Raw genomic sequence first — 20,075 nt, forward strand, 5'->3', positions numbered from 1 at the left:
GAGAATGATCAATCTTTATTAAATCATGTTTATATTTCACATTTATGAGAACAATATCTTCAACATAAAAAAGTAGAAAAACATGTTACTGTATTTTTGTGAGCATTTAACAATAATATGGTTCTTTTTAATTGATTCTTCAAAGGAATTATTGAACCACTATGTGTATAACATACTCTCAGTAAAGAACAAGATCACAACATGAAAGTTACATGTAGCATTTCTAAATCAAGTGAAATAGCCTTTAGCATTTTTTGTAGCATTTCTTAATGAACTGGGTGTCATGTTTTTGTTTTCTATCAATGCCCAATTGCAATATGTAAGCGGTCTTCAATCAATTAATATATATTTCTATTTTGCACAGAAGCTTTGATGCCATGTCCAGCACCTCTGATTCATTCTCATACTTGAACCTCGTATTGGGAATGTGTGGTGATGGGTGGTAGTTTGGGTATTGAGTGGTCTTGGGGTCGACTCCCAGCTGTTTCAGTTTGCTCACAATGTTGGGTAGAGTGTCTAACTGGGGGCTGTAGCCAGACACCCGCTCAGCTAGGCTGGAGATGGAGCTGTCTTTGTAATAATGTCCATGTCTTCTGTACTCTGCTGCCACCAGAGCCTTCTCCACGGCCTGATGTACCTTGAACAGAGCCCACTCTGTGGTCCTGCCTCCTGTGTCGCTGTCAGCAGCGGCTAGGTCACACTGTGCTTGTCTCAGCCAGCGCTCAGCCTCTGCTCGTTTGGGTTGTGGTACATTTTCATGATGTGCCCAGAAGTTGTATCTAGTATTGTGTCCCCTGTAGAACCTCTCTCTCCCACACCTGTGGCGATGAGCTTCTTGGTTCCACTGGTTGTAGAAGTTTCTGAAATTTGTGTTCCACTGCTGTGAGGATGGTTTCCCCGTCCTGTGTGAGGATGGTTTCCCCGTCCTGCCATTTTCAAGATCCTCAATTCTGTTTTTCAGATACTTGAATGCCTCTGTGGCTAGCTGTTGGCAGTCTGGGTTTTTGTCAGGGTGCCACCTCAGGTAGAGGCGTCTGATGGCCTTGAACCGCTCCTCTGCAGACAGAATCCAAATCTCTGCCAGACATTTGTCTATTTCCTTTTTGGCTTCTTCCAGAGACTGTGGTGAGGTCTTTGTGGATGAAGACCGCTGCACAGATTCTCCCAGTTGTACCAGTTCCATGCACGTTGCTCCAGTGGAAGAGGATGAGAAAGGCTTCTTTTGCCGTTTAAATTGGTAGAGATCAAGGGCACTGACTTCTATGACTTCATCTTTCCCAATCTGTATTTTGTATCTGTAGGGACTCTGTCCTGATTGGCCAGATGGCACACACAGCTGTTCCACTATAACTGCATAGCAACAATGTTCCTCCTCTGCCGTATTCTTAAAGCCAACATATTCCCCAGATTCATAGTTGTTGAGGAAGCTCATGTCTAGGGCATCATGCCACTCTTCAGGAACAGGACTTCCTGGTTCCGGTGGCCCTTTCAGGGAGTCCTCAGTATCAGCACTGTCATGGATTCCAATCTGTTCTAGAGTTGTCTTGACTTCCTTCATGCTATCACACGAAAGAAGGTGTCCTAGAACTAGCAGGAGGTTTGAGCCAAGAATGTTATTAAGAAGGGCATTAATCTCTTTAGTCAGTCTCATGATGATCTCACTCTTCACTTTGTGGGCCTGGTCGTCATTGTGTTTCAGGTAGAAGGTACAACCTTGCTGGCCCTTTTTTACGTACACCTGTGTGACAGCAGTGGTGTCACTCAGTAGCTCCTGGCCAAGTTGAAGCACTGTTTCAAGGCTGTTGCAGCAGGTAATCTCAATGCCGCCAAAGGTTTTCTGACACATGGTGGCAGCATCGCCTTGTGATATCTTGCCCTGACACTGCTCTCTGATGAGACACACTAGACCATGCATGAAGGGAGCTGAGGACAGGTGTGCTCCAAACCATCCGCTGAACTCGCAGCCCTCCCCGTACTCACACAGTTGCATGTTGGATTCCACCACATTCTCTACTGTAATCTGAGAGAGCATTTTGGGTTGTATCTCCAGGGGCAACAACTGCATCATTTTACAATGTTCATACATGTCGTTCTCTAAATGGCAATTGCTCAGTTTCTCCAGGAGTTTCAATTTGTCTTTAATGGGACCCTCCAATCTGCTAACCTTGAAGACGGTGTCATTGAAATACAGTGAGGCTGAAGGGTACAGTCTGCCATCGGTTGAAGGTAGATACAAGGTCTTGGGAAATTCTGAGGTTAACTGATTTTCTTGCAATTTGATGATCAGACGAAAAAGCTGCTCCACAGCCCGCTTGACAGTTTTCTCCTGATTTGGCTGAAGGGTCTGCTTGTCAGTGGAATCTGCATGGATTTCTTGTAGAACATTGCAGTACTGCTCTGCAGTAGGCTCGTCTTTGACACCTATTTTCTTGAAGAATTCTGCAAACATGACATCCTTTGGAGGAATGCAGTACAAATATGGCCTGAACTCCACATAATGAGGCAGTACCAGAGCTGTTTGCTTGGTCTTTACAAGTGCAGAATCTTCCTCCACAAGCACCACAGGGAGATCAGTCAACGGCTTGGGGTCAAACTCTATTGTTTGTAGATAGGTGTAAGATGTCCGGAACACTTCAGCTCGTGTTCCAACCAAGTCAGCAGTTTGGCATGGTGACTGACAGATGTTTCTGAGGTTCTCTGTCACACGTTCAGAAGGGGGTTGATCAACTGCACCTGCTTCTCTAATCATGCGAATATGCTTTTCATTGCAGTTTCCTAAGTGCAGTATTGGCATGGATGTCCAAATCAGGCATTGGTGGAGGACATCTTTTCCAATCAGACAACCTCTGATTGAAACTACAGTCCTCTTTCCTGCAAATGACTGGTGGTAGTTGCACAACCTCTCTTGAATTTCCACAGGAAAAACAAACTTGATGTCAGCAATCGTTTTCAGAAAGTCTGGTGCTAGCTTTTTGACATTTATTTTCAAAATAGTTTCAAACAATGTAGACGACATCAGTTTCAGCTCTTTGAGGCTGGCAGTGCCTTTGGCATCCAATTCAATTTGATGAGCAAATTCAATTATTTCCTCATCTGACACAGTGCACTTCATTCCAAGTTCATTGAGCAGTTCCCTTGCTTGACTCTTGAGATGTATGTTCCCTCTATTATTAAATTCATTCCAGAAGCTTTCTGGCACAAATCTTTTTTGCGGCAGCATCACCTTGTACAACTTCTGATTCTCATCAAAGAAGTAGGAGGCCATCTGCAGATTCCCATGGATGTCCTGAATGAATTTCCCATTTTTCATTATAGAGATGATTTTATCATGGTACTGCTGATAGTCATGTTTGAGTTGTAGTGACAACAACAGCTGGACAGAGTGGATAGTTTGTTTGTTGTTTAGCTTGTACAGGAAAGGCAGAATGAACTGGACATAGTACTCCAAATCACTTAAGATCTTAATGCTCAGGAGTCTTGACAAGCTCTCATTTACAAAGTTGTATTTCAGGAAAATGTTGTTGTCATCTTCCATGTACACATCTGGAAAGCTTTCCCTGAACTCTGTGTTGAGGATGTATACATTTCTGGGTCCATCAATTCGCTGCCTTCTACCCTGTATGGTTTCAAATAGTGGCAATGACTTGAGCTTTCTCTGGTAGTCCTGTTTGTTTTTAGATGAGCATATCCCAGACTGTAGGACAGTTTGAAGTGTCTTCAACTCATCATCTGAAAGATGCTGAAATTCTGAATGTTCCAGCTGGTGGACTTGGTCTAACACAGCACTGCCGTCGCTTGTCTTCAAGAGCTCATGTAGTAGATATTGATGCCTGTTCAGTTCTTGGAAGAATGTAAGGTCCAGTTTCATGAGACCAAGTTTCATGAGAATTAATATAATTTCTTCTTTTGAGAACAGAATCACACTGGACATCTTCCTCATTGTTTGTAGAACATGTTTGTTGTTTAGTCTTGGGCACACAACAGGCAACATAGGGCAGTCAGAGAACAGCTCCTTGATGGCTATCAGAGCCTGGTTACCATCTCCATCCGTTGAAGCTGTATGATTTATGTGATAACTAAAGAATTCCCATAGTTCTTTCAGCCATGAGTGTATTATCTGGTTTGGTACATGTAGCCTACAGTGTGGATCAGTTTCACAGTTTTGAAGGAGATGCAGAAGTATAGGTTTCAAATACTTTGCTGCGACTGGAATTGTCAATTGTTTAAGAAAGTTCCCATCTTGTAGAACCTCAAAATGTTTGGTGTTGGTTCTGACATCAGCAAAATCCTCATGATGTCCATGGAACATTCTGTAAAATGTTGACAGAAGCTTGGGAGAGTCAGGGTCAAACACTCTAAGAATCTGATCTTGAGTGAGAAGCAGTGGAAGTCCGGTGACTGAACTGGAACTCTTCTTGTTAGCATCTTTTTTAAGTCTACTGTCTGAACTGGAACTGTTCTCGCTAACTTCAACATTTTTGATACAGTACTTCAAGAGAATGGAGCATCTCTCCTGGTCTCTGATCAAAGTCTGGCCAATGGGTAGAGGTAAATCCATTTCAGTGTGAGTTGGATCATTCAGTGGTTTCTTCCTCAGGTAGTTACCCACTGTCAAAGGACTGACTATTCTCACTTCAACCCCAGCCGTTTTGAAGCTGGTCCATATTTCTTCCATTTTTCTGGATGAAGGAACCAACTGCATTCCAAGATCATCTAAAATAGAAACCATATATGTATTTACTTTGTTCAAATGAGGTGCATCACTTGGTTCCGTCTTGCTCACACTAGACCACTCAACAGTGTACTCTGTTATTGACATGTGTTGAACTTGTCGAGTTGAGCCGTGTAGCACTGGAATAAGGTCAAGTTTTCTGTCATTGACTGACCTGTACACTTCATGAATCATTTCATGCCAATCTTGTCCAGTGTCTTTGGTGATGGTGGGGAAGAAACACAAGTATGAGCTATCAAGGACTGAATCAACATGTATGGAATTGACTTTCACTTTCTTTAGGTCACATCGGATGTAATTGAGAAGGTCAGCATACAATGGGACGATGACATTCAATTTCAGGGACTCATTCCAATCTATCTTCAGACTTTTCCCATCTTCTTTCCAGAAACCCCGTCTGGAGGAGTCTACCTCAAAGTTTCCGTTGACATGGACTGGAAGTCCAGTTTTACCAGGCAAGGGCAGCGAGCAGAAAGCTTGTCCAATAAAGTCATCGTGTTTAGGCAGAGAGCTTGTGCTGAGAATTGTTCCTCTTTCTCTTGGCTGAGAGCTTACACATGCTGCCAAAGCTGCCTGGGGAACTCTGCCAGTCTGTCCTTCCATATCAGTGTTTCCTTTAAAAGAGCCAAACTGCTCTGCAATGATCCACTGGCTTTGCCTTTTATCGGATGATGAAATTTTGACACTGTAAATGGCTTTCTGTGGTGTTTGTCCGTGGGACAGCAGCGACTGTTGTACGTGGTTTTGAAAAGAAACCCATTCTGCAATGCTCTTCTCATGAATACTTTTTTCAATCGAGAAGGTAGTCTTGAGCTTTCCTGTGCCTGGGTTGATTTCATGAAACTGGATTTTCCTGATGTTCTTCAAGAACATTATCAATCCCTCAGGGTCTTCACAGAGAGCTGAGGAAAGTTCTGCCATATCGTTGACATTGACCCCACTGTCGGATATTTCTGAGGATTTTGCCATGGCACCAGTCCTGATAGGCAACCTAAACATGGTGCCTTCTTTAAGAGAGAATTCTTTTGGGAGAAATGTATTGTAAACATCCATGAAGGTGTTCTTACATTCCTCGTTCCATAAGAGTTTGACTCCTGGTGATTCTCGTGATGCTTTAACATACTTCAGATTGGGATCAGATATGCAGAGCCATTTGTCACCGGTTAGGATAGAAGGACAGTCAGTCAGGTGGTAGACTGAGTTAAACCCAAGTCCATATTTTCCGGTTTTCCCTGGAATGTTGTGCTTTCCACCTTCTCCCAGCTGCTGAATACCTTGCAGATCAGCATCAGAAAACACCTGGTTGTTGTACACACACAGTGCAGGGCCCTGAAGTGGATTCCATCTCTTTTCAAATGTTTTCTCTGTGCTGTGCTCTCTTTTGTCCCAAACAAAGTGAATTTCTGTGGCCTCTGCATCATCAGCATTTTGGATGAGTTCTTTCAGGATGTCCTTCTTCGAGGGATAAGCTGAGATTATGTTTTTAATGCGAACTGTCAGTTTCTCATGTTGTCCAAACTCTTCAGCGAATGGTGAGAAGTTCTCTACTGAATGCTTTAGCAGTGTGTGATGTCTTGTTGTGATCACCCCAAAATGAAGTGCAATGGCACGAGATATTTTTGTATGGCACAAAGTGACATCTTCTGACACTTCCATCCAGGGGCTGTCATTGAAATACAGCTGGTTAGATGGCTGCAAAACACCCCTTTCATCAGGTATGAGACAGTCATCTTGTTTTTCATCTTTAGCCTCATATAATCCCCTTTGGAGTATTGTCAGACAAATTTCTAGATCATTATTGGAAAGTGGGCTGATGCCATAGGCTTGGCTGAGTTTCTTTAGTACACCATGAAACTGTTCTGGTGTGAATTGCTTTTGGATGCATAGACATTTCCAGAGCTTCTTGAAACTGGAGAAGGCAGTTGGAAGCACATGAAGATACGGTTTAGCATCAAATTCCTCATTTTTAGCCACAGACTTTACATCCACAAACCTGTCTTCAACAAGGATAAAGGGGAATGAGTGTGCCCTCTCAAAAACGACAGTCAATTCCTTCTCATCATGCAGCCATTTGTTCAAAAAGCTGTAGCAATTATGGGCTGTGTTGAAGAGCGTCTGTTTGTCACATGTTTCCGAGTGCTTGAATGCTTCCTGTAGCTGCTGAAGCACTGTCTCGAGTGATGGGCTTTCACAAACTCCCAGTATGCATAGCACTGCATCGTCACTGTGTATTTTCAGATTTAAAGAGTCTATCACAGACTGTGTCATGTCAACTAGATGGCGACATCTGTCACTGTAAATGTCAGTGGGCTTTTGAAGTCTGACTATTCCATCCTTCACTGCTCCACCCTTCCCTGTGTATGTATTAACTGGAGGACATGCTGGAATGAACACAGTGTTTCTCAGAGTCTCCCAGTGAGGCGAGGCTTCCTCCTTTAGGGAGTCCCTCATCAGCTCCAGGATGCACTGAACATGCTTGTATGCTTTGACTTTGTCTTTTTGCCAGATGTCGGCAATGGTCTTTGCTCTTTCTGTGATGTCCTCCAAAGGGAGCTGGTCACTCAGCATCCCCAGTTCTGACAGACGTTGAATCCTTTTAGGGGAACGAAAGTCATTTTTGGTTCCGCCAAGGAACCGTCCTTCCTCTTGCTCAAACAAGTATGCCACTTTTCCAGAAGTATTCACAAGTTTTTTGATGTACTGAAGTTTTCCACTTTTCTTTGTAGGAATGCATGGGTAGCTCCTTAGTAGATTGTCAATGGCCTCATCCTTCAGGTCAATAGCATGCAACACAAGAGCATTCCTACTCTTCTGGTCCATAGTGTTCAGGTTGTTGAATACCACTTCTTGGTAAAATGCTTCCCACTCCAATGTTCTCTGCTGGAGAATCTCATCTAAACCAGTCTGTATGAAACTCTGTCTCACCCAGAAAGGCAGAGGAACAACAAGATAAGATGTGGTTAAATTGCTTTGACACACCTTCATTGCAAGCTCCCCAACAGCTTTGTCCTCTTGAATAGTTGGGTGCAGAAATCTGGCTTTGTCCATTGAGCACCAGTTTTCCCCATCACTGAAGAGCTTCAGAGGTTTGCCAGAGAAGTGCTGACTGACGACCAAGTAAAATGTATCAACCAAGGGTTTGAAGGGTTTGTTCACGTTCTCTCCATTAGGCCAAAAGGTATAGTACTGGTAACGTTGAAGGGTTCCATTTCTTGACATGTTCTTCAACATTAGCAGTGTACTGACATATGCGGTTGTAACAGCATCCTGAAGGAGAGCTCTATTCCAGTCGTATTTCACTCCACTCTCCCACAAACCTCTCCGATTAGAGGTCACAGCAAAGGATCCGTTCAGGTTCACTGGGAGCCCTGTGGCAACAGAGAGAGGGAGGAAGCAGAACGCTTGGCCAACCAGGTTGGTTTCTCCAGGGACCCATTTCCCCGTCTGTGGTTCTTTGTTTAAAGGTACAGCAACACCTCCGATTGGCAAGGTGAGCACAGTCTGCTTATTGTCTCTCTGGACCATTTGTAAAGAATTATTTGTCCCAAAGCAATTGTATAGGAGCCAGAACTGGACATCAGATCCATCACGATGTTGTTGAGTTAGTTCAGCTATGTTGGCTCTATGGCAGTCAATGACCTCTTGGCATTTCACATCACGCTTCATCAGACATTTCAGAGCATCATTCTGCAATATTCCTAGAGGAGTGTCCTCTGGAATCTTGATTGTGCTCACAACCTTTCTGGTGGCAATGAAAAGCTTCTCTATCTGGTCGTCTTGAGGAGGAGTGGAAGCATCAACCGGAAGGTTTTGAAGAGATATCATGTTGATGTTCTTCAGAAAGAGGAGGTGAGTTTGTGAGTTGTTTGTCAGGTCCTGTTGAAATTTCACTATGTCATCTCTGTCATACACATTTCTGCTGATTTCTGACTGGACAGCCTCATCTCGTGTCCTGAAAGGTAGTTTAATGAGCGTGCCCGGGTAGAATTTCTGAGTGCTGTCTCTTGAAAGATTGCAATCAAAAATCCGCTCATATGGTCTGAATTGACCAGGAAACCTGTGCAGAAGCTGCTCCCGAGATAAGTTGAGCTTGATTCCAGGAGTTGCTTTGTTTTGTATGTGCTTTTGCAGGTGTGTAACATTTGGATCAAGTATCAGAAGCTCGTTGCCACTGAGGATTGAGGGAATATCAGTCACATGGTACACTGCATTAAATCCAAGTCCAAATTTCCCTATTTTTTCAACCTGGTTTTCCTTTGAGGCAGATCCGAGTTTGACAATGTTTTTCCAGTCATCCTCTGTGAACAGCCCGTTATTGAAGGCCCAGAGACACGGTCCCTGACAGAGGACCATGCCTTGGTCTATGAGGCTATCAGCAGGATCTTTGTGGTCCCTGAAATCCACCATGAACTTACAGGTGTTTGCCCCAGCATCTTCTGCATTCTGAATTAGCTCTTTGAAGATGTCATTTTCTTCATCATACTCCTTCAGAATGTTCTTAATCCTCAGAGTTATGGGCTCTGACTGCCCACACTGTTCTATTCCAATGAACTCTGGACGCAGGATCCGGGTGCTGAGGAAAGGGATGTTCAGCCACTGTGCTGTCGCCGGTGGAATCTCCTCGTGGATGACATGAATCTCCTCCTGGTCATTCTGTAGATCCTCCAGACCATCCCTGCTTATATCACAAAACACTGTTTTGGACAATGGTTGCAAGGTAAATCTCTGACTCCCTGCCATGACCGGCACTGGGATATTGTCCCTGACTGTCTTCTTCTCTCTCCACATCCAGTTCAGAATGGCTATTGACACTTTCAGCTCTGAAGGTTTTCCAAAAGATTGGGGCCTTTCTTCAATGGTCTGTTTGATGTCATGAAGGATGTCCTCTATTTCTTTCTCTGAGAGTGATGTCTTCACTCCAAACTCTGTCAGCAACTTTTTGTATGGAAGAAATTCATCTAGCACCTTCTCAATGTATGAGCTCAGATCCAAATCAGGTGGGTAGGCCAAGACTACATCATGAGGAAAAACAAAATGATTGTGTATCCACAGCCAAGGTATGAATATTTTGTTCATCACTTCCCTGACCTCACAGATGTGATCTTGCATGTATTTGTAAATCCTATGCAGCTTGGTTTTAAACTGCACGTCTTTATCTGGATCTGTCATTGCCTTGGCCACATCTGCCAATGCTGACAGATTCTCCACAACCTTCTCAGCAGGAGGTAGGCGTAGCAGACCAAGTTTTCTGCTTACTTTCTGACTAAAGTCTCCCGTAAGTGGCATGACATGCCCTACAATGCCATCGTACTCTGAATGTCGTATCTCCTCCAGCTTGTAGAAACTTTTCCCCCTGTTATTTTCTTTCGTGATGTAAGGATTCTCACAAGGGACCCACTGCAGCTGTGATAGGTGCTGCAGCTGCTGATGCGAGAATTGGGAAAGCAGGTCATTGCCATTCAATAGTCTTTGAAGTGCTTCTGCTTTTTTGAAAGCCTTTTGTGAATGAACATGTGATTTATCAATATGGGTGGCAACATGCAACACGTTGTCTGCTGAGACGTCAGTTTCCTTTGTCTGCAATCCAAGACGTGTTAAGCTGTCAAGCTTCTCTGGAGTATTTGTGAACACTGCTGGAGGAAAGAATTCTCTTTCAAAAAGGACTTTGAAGGTTTCATTGTTTGGATCAAAAATACTGTCGGTCTTCTTCAGCTTTCCATCTACTTCGATGAAGCTCAAATTTTGGCATTTTTTGTACAAGGTCCCATTCTGTGAGAAGAGGATACTGCCATGCTGTAATATCCAGGTCATGATTCCCTCTCTCTCTTGTTTCTTGAAAGACTTCTTCTCAACTCCATCAATCAAATGAATGGCCACCTGAGCAGTATTCAAGAGATCAATCTTGAGCAACAATAGGAGCCTGCGATCAGCCTCAGTTGCACACCGGACAATGGAATCCGGCATGGGGAGCTCTGTGGGGAGAGCTGGGGTGGAACCCAAAACCACTGCCTGCTTGTATTGGGTGGGAACATATTCTCCGGCCATTGATTGGAAGAGAGGGATCTTTGAGAGCAGGTCTCTCTCATAGACTGTGAGAGAATCCAGAGTAGAGAGGTAGGCTTTGAGTTCCTCTTTCTCATGGTAAGGAGCAGACCTGATTCCACTGATGACCTGACTAGCAGCTAAGTTCATGAACACCTGTAGAGTGTTCTGAGGCGATGGTGGTAGTACGTACGAGTCAAGATCTTGGTGCTTCAGGCATTTGTCTCTGTTAACGACTGTTCCCCCAACCTTCTTCATGACTTTCTCTATTTTGTCTGGTAAGATGGATTGTTTGCTTTTCTGAAAAATCATGGTTGGATTCTGTTGTAGTCTTGCAAGTATGACAGAATTGCTAGTATCGTGTAGTGGTTCGATGGGTATCAGTGGCATGCCTTCAAAACGTCTCAGATCTATGCAGTGAGTGTTGAGACATTTCCAGAACTCTCTGAGCCATTTCAATGGTGGGTGCTGACCACTCCCTACCTCCCAGGTGACATGACCTGTATGTTTCCAGTCCTTTGGGAGAGTCTTCTTGGCAAATGTAGCCACAATTTCCACATCTACATTGAATAATTTGAATATATCTAAAAAGATGGAGATATGAAAATAACAGCCATGTGACAAACATGCAGGTATTTGCAATTCTACATGATATCCAAAACCTTTCATTGTTAAACATAATTGTACAATATATTCCCTTACTTGTTGCAGCTAGTTGCTTCAAATGTTGGATGCTAGTGGTGCTGAGATCATCAGGCAGAAACAGGTCTTTGCAACCTGGAAGCAATACTCTGTATGAAGAGAATACTTGTAAATTATTAATGGAGAAAGAGAATGGATTATCCATATGAAAAAATACTATAATGTATACAGGGATGGAATTTAAGGATTTTGCGCATGGGCCAGCCAGGATAGAAGACTACAATTTCTAATAGCCCAGATGGAGAGCGAAGGGTCCAAAATCTATGCAATGTGATATTTAAGAAGACACATGTCTGGCATATTTTCTACTAGCCCTGTCTAGCTTTATTTCCATACCTGACTAAGACAATTAAGAACTTACCTTGGAAATGAGTCATTGTCAATGAGAGTGATGTCCTTTTCTTCATTTGTGAATGTCTTAAAAGTCCCGTCACTGAGAGGCAGCATCTTCAGACCCCTGAGGTCGTGGTAATTCTCATCAGTCAAGATGTACTGCAGCAGAGACAGTTTGTCATTGTTGGAGAGATTAGACACAACACCCCTGCGGAGAACACCCCTTACAAGAGCTGGAGTCACCCATTTTAGTGTGTCAGGGTCTGGGAAGGCCAGCTGGACAGCTCTGGAGACATGATCTGGGAAGTTGACAAGTTTTTCTCCACCTGCAATCAAGGCCCTGGTCACGGCAGCCATCGTTTCAGACGTCATGGTGTCGTCGGATGGGCACACAGCCATGGCGGGAGAAACAAACTGTCTTTCGTCTTCAACTAGAGAGAAGATGGCGGTATTCTGTTTGAGTAGACGTTGTAAAAGGTCTTCAGCAATCCTATGCCACTTGTCTTTGTGTTTGGTCTGACTGAGGTCTGGCCAGATGTTGTACACATATGAGACGGGGAGTGTGGAGCTCTTGGCTAGGTTGGTGGCATCCTGCAGCATCAGGAGGTATGTGTGAGGGAGGACCTCCTTCACCAGCAGCTCATTCCACTTCGCAGCTTCATCATACTTCTGGTCTTCCTCCTGCCATTTGATATGTCTCCTGTTGTCAGTGAGGCCGAAGCAGGCATTCACATGGACCGGGAAGCCAGTCTTGTTGGAGTCATTGTTTGGGAGGGGCAGGAAGACACTCAGTCTGCCATCAGTCAGGACACTCTCCTGGCTACACCGGAACGCCAAGTCAACTTGAGGGCGGAAACTCAGCTTCTTGGCCAGTAAATCTAGCTCCGGAACATGTCCCTCTTTCATGCAGCATGTTGTCACGAGCCACTTGGTCTTTGTCTGCTTCTTGCCTTCGGGAGTAGAGGTGATGGTTTTGAAGCAGGTTGATCCATCAATGTTTGACTCGTTACTTGTCTTCAGACTCAGATCAACTGTGGGACTTGAGGTCACTGTAAGCCGGACATTAACGGATCCTTTGGTGTTGATGTGCTGCAAGGAGACTGATGACACATTCCTCAGGAACAGAGTGCTTATGTCTGCATCCGCAATGAAGCTGTCAAAAAGCTGAACTACTTTGTTGGAGTCATACAGGTTGTCTGAGATCTCTGAGGCCTCACTGCGTAAAGGAAACCTAAAGAGTGTCCCTTTAAAGTGCTGTTCCTCCTGGATGATATCCTTCCACCTCTGGCCACTGACTAGCTTGACAACGTCTCTGAATGGTTGGAACTGATCTTGCAGATTCAGTAGAGTTTCCTTGTCTTCCTCTTCCTCCAGAGACCACCGGAAGCCTCCAGTTCGCTCCCCAAAGAGCTTCTCTTGGGGGTCCAGGAAGCCCATGTACTTGGAACTGAATATGGATGGCACATCTAGAAATGATCAATATTACTGAGTGTGAATAAAATGCTGTAATTTAATGAAAAGCTGGCTATCAAGAGAAATGAAAACTTAGCAATGGGTGGTATGACTACATTTATAGTATACCGGTATAGATCCCTGTGCTGTGATATGGATTTTGTCATATCAAGCAGACCTTGTGATATAGCTAGCACATGTTCATGGTTAGATTCTTTCATTGTGATAATAATACCTCTGAGGTTCACCTGTTATATGGTAGACCGAGTTGAATCCGATCCCAAACCTGCCAACTTTATTTGGGTCGTTGCGTTTGACGCTCCGGCCGGTGGTCTGGATCCCCTGCCAGTCCTCTGCTGTGAACTCTGCATTGTTGAAGGCATACAGAGCAGGACCTGCTCAAAGACACAACGTTCATACACATCAGTAGTCTAATTAATCAGGCTGTAATATACAATTCATTGGTATACACAGCCTGAAGCTAATGCCTGCTAAATCATGTAAATGTTCCTTACAAGCCAGAATGTTAAATAAAATTACATTTAAACTTACTCTACAGATTTATCTGTGCGGTTTGTCCTTCAGCTGCTCAAATTTTGCATCTGAATCTGAATATAGGTATATAGTTTGGTTTGGCACAGAGGTAAAATTATATTGGATATTCGGGTTTCTCTCGCTATTGAACCAAGCATGCTATGACAATGACAAAATGTATATTCTGAATCAGGAGGATGGAGAACAATAAAGACAATTTATTGTGTTCATCTTTTTATAAAAAATATTTTCTGGAGAATCCTGCATGGAATTCTGGATAAAGTCTGTTTGCTGATCAAGCTCTGTGACAATTTTGGCCTAAATTGAACTTCACAAGTTAAAAGTACATATTTGACCTTCTAAATCGGACTGGCAATGAGTAAGGTTAAGTATTCAAATGAAAGATGGCATCAAAGAGAAGATACTCTGCTATGTTCACCGTGTTTAAGTCACTAACTGAGCCCAACTCCACGAGGTGGTAGAGGCCGCCATCACAGCCGAAACAGAGATGGCGGAGGTTCATCTCTCATGGCAAAACTGAAGTTATTTAAACGAGAAACAGCCACCTCTCTCGACAAGATGCAAACCTCTATCAATTGCATGAAGGCTACTCTAGAGAAAAATTATAAACGGATGACCCACATTGAGAAAAAAAAAGAGGAACATGACGAAGAGCTAATACAACAAAACCAGGCTATTAACTACCTGATGGGCCAAGTAGAGGAATTGTAAAAAAAAAATTTTTTAAAAGTACAGTTGGAATAATATTCAAATGTTTGGGCTCGAAACCAATGCAGAAAATGGGCAGACAATTTCTACATTTGTGGACAAGTTGCTGAGGGAGGTCTTGGAAATCGATGTTGCTACACCTTTGGTCATGGAGAGAGCCCACAGAACGGCACCTGCAGCCCAGAGTAGGCCCGGAGTGAAGGACACACAGAGGCCCAGCTCTATCATCGTGCGCCTTCTCAATTTCGAAATGAAACAGGAGATAATGCAGCCGTTGAGAACCAAGGGAGAACTATTCTACAAGGACAAGCGCATATCTATCTCTAATTGGCAGCCAAAAACATCACCTACTCTCTGATGTTCCCTGCGAAGCTGCACCTCACCCATGAGAGCAACCCACATCTTTGATTCTGTACCTGATGCCGAGTCTTTCCTGCACTCCATTAGGATTATACCACCTTCCAGACCCGAGAACAGGGTCTGAAAAAATATGCCCACTATATGGCAAATTGTTGGACCCAGAAGGAGTGAGAGACAGAAGGACTCAAGGCCCAAGAAGTAGCTCAAATCTACCATGGAACATTGTCCAGTCCACATTGACTATTGAAGCGACCCCTTCTTCTTAAGGACTTGAAACTATTTGAATTTATGCTCATAATTTGGAGTTTAATGCTGGAATAATTCATCAATCTTTGACCTACAGTTTGTCGGGATGATAAGGTATTATTTAATCTGGAAAAAACAGAATTGCCTGCTTTCCTCATTCCCACCTTCTCTTTTGGTAGGCTATAGAGTAAAGATTATTTATTTGTATACATTTTTTTACGTTGTTTTATGGCAATTCCATATAGGCTACCCAAGTGTAGGTTACTGAAAATATTAGCCTAAAATTTGATTTAGACAATGCTTTTGGATTACATTTAATTTCCAGCATTTAACCCTTACTGTTTAGGACGGCCTGCTTTGGAACGAGAGACAATTACTATGCCTGCCCGCATATGCTTGAATTAATTTATTTTGCGTTCTGTTTTCTTATAGCCTATTATCGACTTCTGAATATTATCAATTACTCTAAGACCCAACTCAAACAAACAGTTATGCTATCTCTCGATGCTGAAAAAACATTTGACCGCGTCGACTAGTCTTTCTTTTAGCAACGTTAAAGAAGTTTGGTTTTGGAGAGCTCGTTTTGAAATGGATAGAGTTCATATATTCATGTCCAAAATCATCTGTTATAACGAATGGGAATATGTCGCATTCCTTTTCGCTACAACGAGGAAATCGCGAAGGAAATTCTCTCTCGCCACTGGTATTTGCCCTTACCCTCTGGCGGAAGCTATTCGAAGTACCATAAACATTCACAAGATATCTCTATATACAGGCGATGTCATCCTGTACTTATTAAGAGGCTGAGACAACAATTCCAAATATATTAAAATTAATAGGTGCTACATCAGGCTATAAAATTAACGTTGGTAAAACTATTGCAATGATGGCATTTGGTGATGCACCCTCGAGTATCAAAGACAACTACGCATTTAGGTGGACTGATACAAGCATGCGTTACTTGGGTCTTAATATTACATCAGACTATGGGAAACTATACGCTTTGAACTACCCTGTGATTAGTAAAATCACTGAAGCTCTAGAGTCTAGACCGTTGGATGCATCATGCCCCTCTCCATATCTGTAGCAGGTCGGGTTGCTTCAGTGAAAATGAATGGCTTACCAAGACTGCTTTATCTGTTTTCAATGCTTCCTGTTAAAACTCCCGCTAAAACCTTTACTCGCCTAAATGTAGCAATAGGCACATTTTTATGGAAAAATAAGAAGGCTCGTATTAGTTATAAAAAACTACAGCTGTTCAAAGAATTAGGTGGGCTTGGCCTCCCTAACCTTAAATCATATTACTGGGCGGTGCAATTTAATCACATAGCATCATGGATTCAACAACCAAAGGATTTGTCATGGCTTGAAATTCAGAGTCAATATTGTGAATACCTTTACATTGTATTCTCTTTATAGCAGACCCTATTTCTATTGACAGGGATAAACAAAAACCAATTATTACTCTTACATTGAAGACATGGAGGGAGGTTCAACGCCAATATTAAATGAGTAATGACTCACCTATATTCCACAACCCAGCCTTTCTTCCTGCTACTATGTCCCAAGTATTTAGGGATTGGGAAAAGAGAGGGCTTTGTAGTCTCTCAACTATTCAAAGGCTCAATTTTTAAGTAATTTCAAGAAATCCAGGAGGAATTCATTGTATCCCAAACAAATTTTTATAGGTACCTTCAAGTAAGGCAATTCATTGTTAAAAAATGATTGTTACAAAAAATGACTGAGCCGATTACTCCTATTGACAAGATTGAATTACTTTATCAAGGGGAAAACATTGGAACCGTTTAAATGTTTTTATCACAATATCCTTAACATGCTAATATTAACTTTAGATAATCTTATAAACTCATAGCAGGTCGAATTACAGGTGCAGATATCAGAGGAGAGGTGGGGGAACATATGGAAAAGACTATATAAAGCCACTACATATAACCGAACAAGGGAGTTTCAATTCAAAGTACTACTTTGATTTTTATGAGCCCTGATAAACTTAATAAAATGAAAAAAGGAATATCCGCTACGTGTTGGAGGCAGTGTGGACAGATATGTACTTTATTACATATTTTAGCAATGCCCGAAAATCCAGTATTTTTGGTCTGACATCACCGGTATTATTATTCAACCAGACCCATGTCATCTCCTTCTAGTTATTGTTCCTATATCTTTTAGCAGCAGCAAGGAAATGTGTAACAAAATGCTGGAAAAAAATGAACATGCACCCTCAAAAGATATGTGGTTAGGTCTATGTGGGGAAATAACTAGCTAGTTAGCGTTGGTGCGCACTAATAGCGTTTCAATCAGTGACGTCACTCGCTCTGAGACCTTGAAGTACTTGTTCCCCTTGCTCTGCAAGGGCTGCAGCTTTTGTAGTGCGATGGGTAACGATGCTTCAAGGGTGGCTGTCGTCAATGTGTGCAGAGGGTCCCTGGTTCGAGCCCAGGTAGGGGCGAGGAGAGGGAAGGAAGCTATACTGTTACATTGGTGCCAAAATAAACACCATTTTCAGATTTGAATCTTTTTAAAAAGTTGAACATTCTAAAAATAAACAAGTGTGGATTGTTCTCCATCCTCCCCTGATTCAAAATATACCATTGTCATGCATTCATTGTCATGGCAATCTTGAATATTCAATATTAAACAAACTTTACCTCAGTGGCTTTTGAGCAGCTGAAGGACAAACCACACAACCGGTAAAGTATGTTTAAATGTAATTTTATTCAACATTAGCTAGGTTTCCATCCAATTGGCACAGATTTTCATGCCAATATTATCAAATCTGCATAGAAAAAAATTGCTTGATGACATAGTGCACATAAAAGCACTTTTGCACTTACGCATTCATGTGCCAAAAATGTTAAATACGTTTTTTTGTGTTTCCATCAAATGCTCAACTCTACCATGGTTTTGTTACAAAAACATGTGATAAATAACATACTTGCCCAATCTGGTTTTGCCCAATCATGCTCTATAGACAACAGTTTGCGGATAAAGTGGACAAGGTAGGTTATATGATGAGATACGGATAAAAACAAGATTATTTTATTAATTGGCAGCCAAGAACCGATCATGTCAGCAGCATCATTTATATGATAGGGCCTAGCCTACCCTCGATATTTTTGGGAAATTTGCATGAAGCTCGTCACCGTGCAGTTAACCACCATAAGTTAAGTTATTAAATAAGTTACGTTAATGATAACTTATTCAATATGCATATGAACTCTGTATGCTTTTCCATGTCTTGGTGGTAGTAGGCTACAACCATTGAGAATGATAGAGGCCTCTAGTGGCCAAAAGGCAGTTTTAGCATGGGCAGTGCCATAGAGCCCCATAGTGGAGGTGTCATTATACCCATAAAACCTAGAGGTCAACAGGGGTATGGTTTCAATTGTTTTCCCACCATTTTTCACATCGGGGATTTTAGAAACACTTCAAATAAGGGCTGTGTTTCGTGTAGGCTTACCCTGGCGTGACGTTTTGATAACCATGTAAATGTCTCTCGGACAAGGTGACTTTTCTCAATATATTCGGCTCTATTTACTCTCAGATTTGAAAATGAAATAGTATTTGTCACATGTGCCAAATACAACAGGTGTGGACCTTATCGTGAAATGCTTACTAACAAGCCTTTAACCAACAATGCAGATGTTTTTTTAAGTAAGAAAGAAAATATTTGCGAAAAAAATAAACATATAAACTAAAGTAAGAAAACAGGGGATACCAGTACAGAGTCAATGTGTTGGGGTACAGGTTATTCGAGGTAATTGAAGTAATATGTACATGTAGGTAGGGGTAAAGTGAATATGCATAGACAATAAACAGCAAGTAGCAGCAGCATAGAAAAGGGGGTCAATGCAAATAGTCCAGGTAGCCATTTGATTAACTGTTTAGCAGTCTTATTGAGCTTTTTGGACCTACAGTGGCAAGAAAAAGTATGTGAACCCTTTGTAATTACTTGGCTTTCTGCATAAATTGGTCATAACATTTGATCTGATCTTCATCTAATAATGTAATAATTTGTAATAGTAATTATTTGCAAGCCCTGCCACATCCGACGAGCGTCAGTTCTGGTGTAGTAGTTTTTAATCTTAATCCTGTATTGGTGCTTTTGCCTGTTTGGTGGTTCGTCAGAGGGCATAGCGAGATTTCTTATAAGCATCCGGATTAATGTCCCGCTCCTTGAAAGTGGCAGCTCTAGCCTTTAGTTCAGTGTGGATGTTGCCTGTAATCCATGGCTTCTGGTTGGGATATGTACGTTTACAGTCACTGTGGGGACTACGTCGTCGATGCGCTAATTGATGAAGCTGGTGACTGATGTGGTATACTCATCAATGCCATTGGATAAATCCCAGGAAAATATTCCAGTCTGTGCTAGCAAAACAGTCCTGGAACTTAGCATCCGTGTCATCAGACTACTTCCGTATTGAACGAGTCACTGGTACTTCCTTCTTGAGTTTTTGCTTGTAAGCAGGAATCAGGAGGATAGAATTTATGTTCAGATTTGCCAAATGGAGGGAGTATGAGAGCTTTGTACAAGTCTCTGTTTTATAGTAAAGGTGGTCTAGAGTTTTTTCCCCCTATGGTTACACATAGAAATGAGGTAAAACAGGTAAAACAGATTTAAGTTTTCCTGCATTAAAGTCCCCGGCCACTAGGAGCACCGCTTCTGAGTGATCATTCTCTTGTTTTCTTATGGCCTTATACAGCTCGTTGAGTGCGGCCTAAGTGTCTGCATTGGTTTGTTGCGGTAAATAGAACAGCTACGAAAAATATAGTTGAAAACTCTCTTGGTAAATAGTGTCATCTACAGCTTATCATGAGGAACTCTACCTCAGGCGAGCAAAACCTCGAGACTTCCTTAATAGTACAGATCGCGCACCAGCTGTTGTTAAAAGGATCTGACCTTTTTTTTCAATTTCTGCCTAAA

General features: G+C 42.4%; 2 protein-coding genes across 2 annotated transcripts in view; one reads left to right on the forward strand and one right to left on the reverse strand.

The window, feature by feature from the left end:
* si:dkeyp-118h9.7 (sacsin) overlaps positions 1-20,075 on the reverse strand; it is a 23,032-nt gene continuing 2,957 nt past the window's right edge. The window contains exons 5-8 of the mRNA XM_014210715.2: positions 13,510-13,656; positions 11,838-13,275; positions 11,477-11,565; positions 1-11,358 (exon numbers count right to left, since the gene is read on the reverse strand). Of these exons, the coding sequence (XP_014066190.2) occupies positions 335-11,358; positions 11,477-11,565; positions 11,838-13,275; positions 13,510-13,656 (12,698 nt within the window). The 3' untranslated portion in view covers positions 1-334. The remainder of the gene's footprint in view (positions 11,359-11,476; positions 11,566-11,837; positions 13,276-13,509; positions 13,657-20,075) is intronic.
* Positions 17,805-20,075, forward strand: part of LOC106610968 (zinc finger protein 239) — a 10,457-nt gene continuing 8,186 nt past the window's right edge. Inside the window, exon 1 of the mRNA XM_014210719.2 lies at positions 17,805-17,841. The gene's annotated coding sequence lies outside the window, so the exon portion shown is untranslated. The remainder of the gene's footprint in view (positions 17,842-20,075) is intronic.

The sequence above is a fragment of the Salmo salar genome, chromosome ssa09 (genome assembly GCF_905237065.1).
Source record: "Salmo salar chromosome ssa09, Ssal_v3.1, whole genome shotgun sequence".
Lineage (NCBI taxonomy): Eukaryota > Metazoa > Chordata > Actinopteri > Salmoniformes > Salmonidae > Salmo > Salmo salar.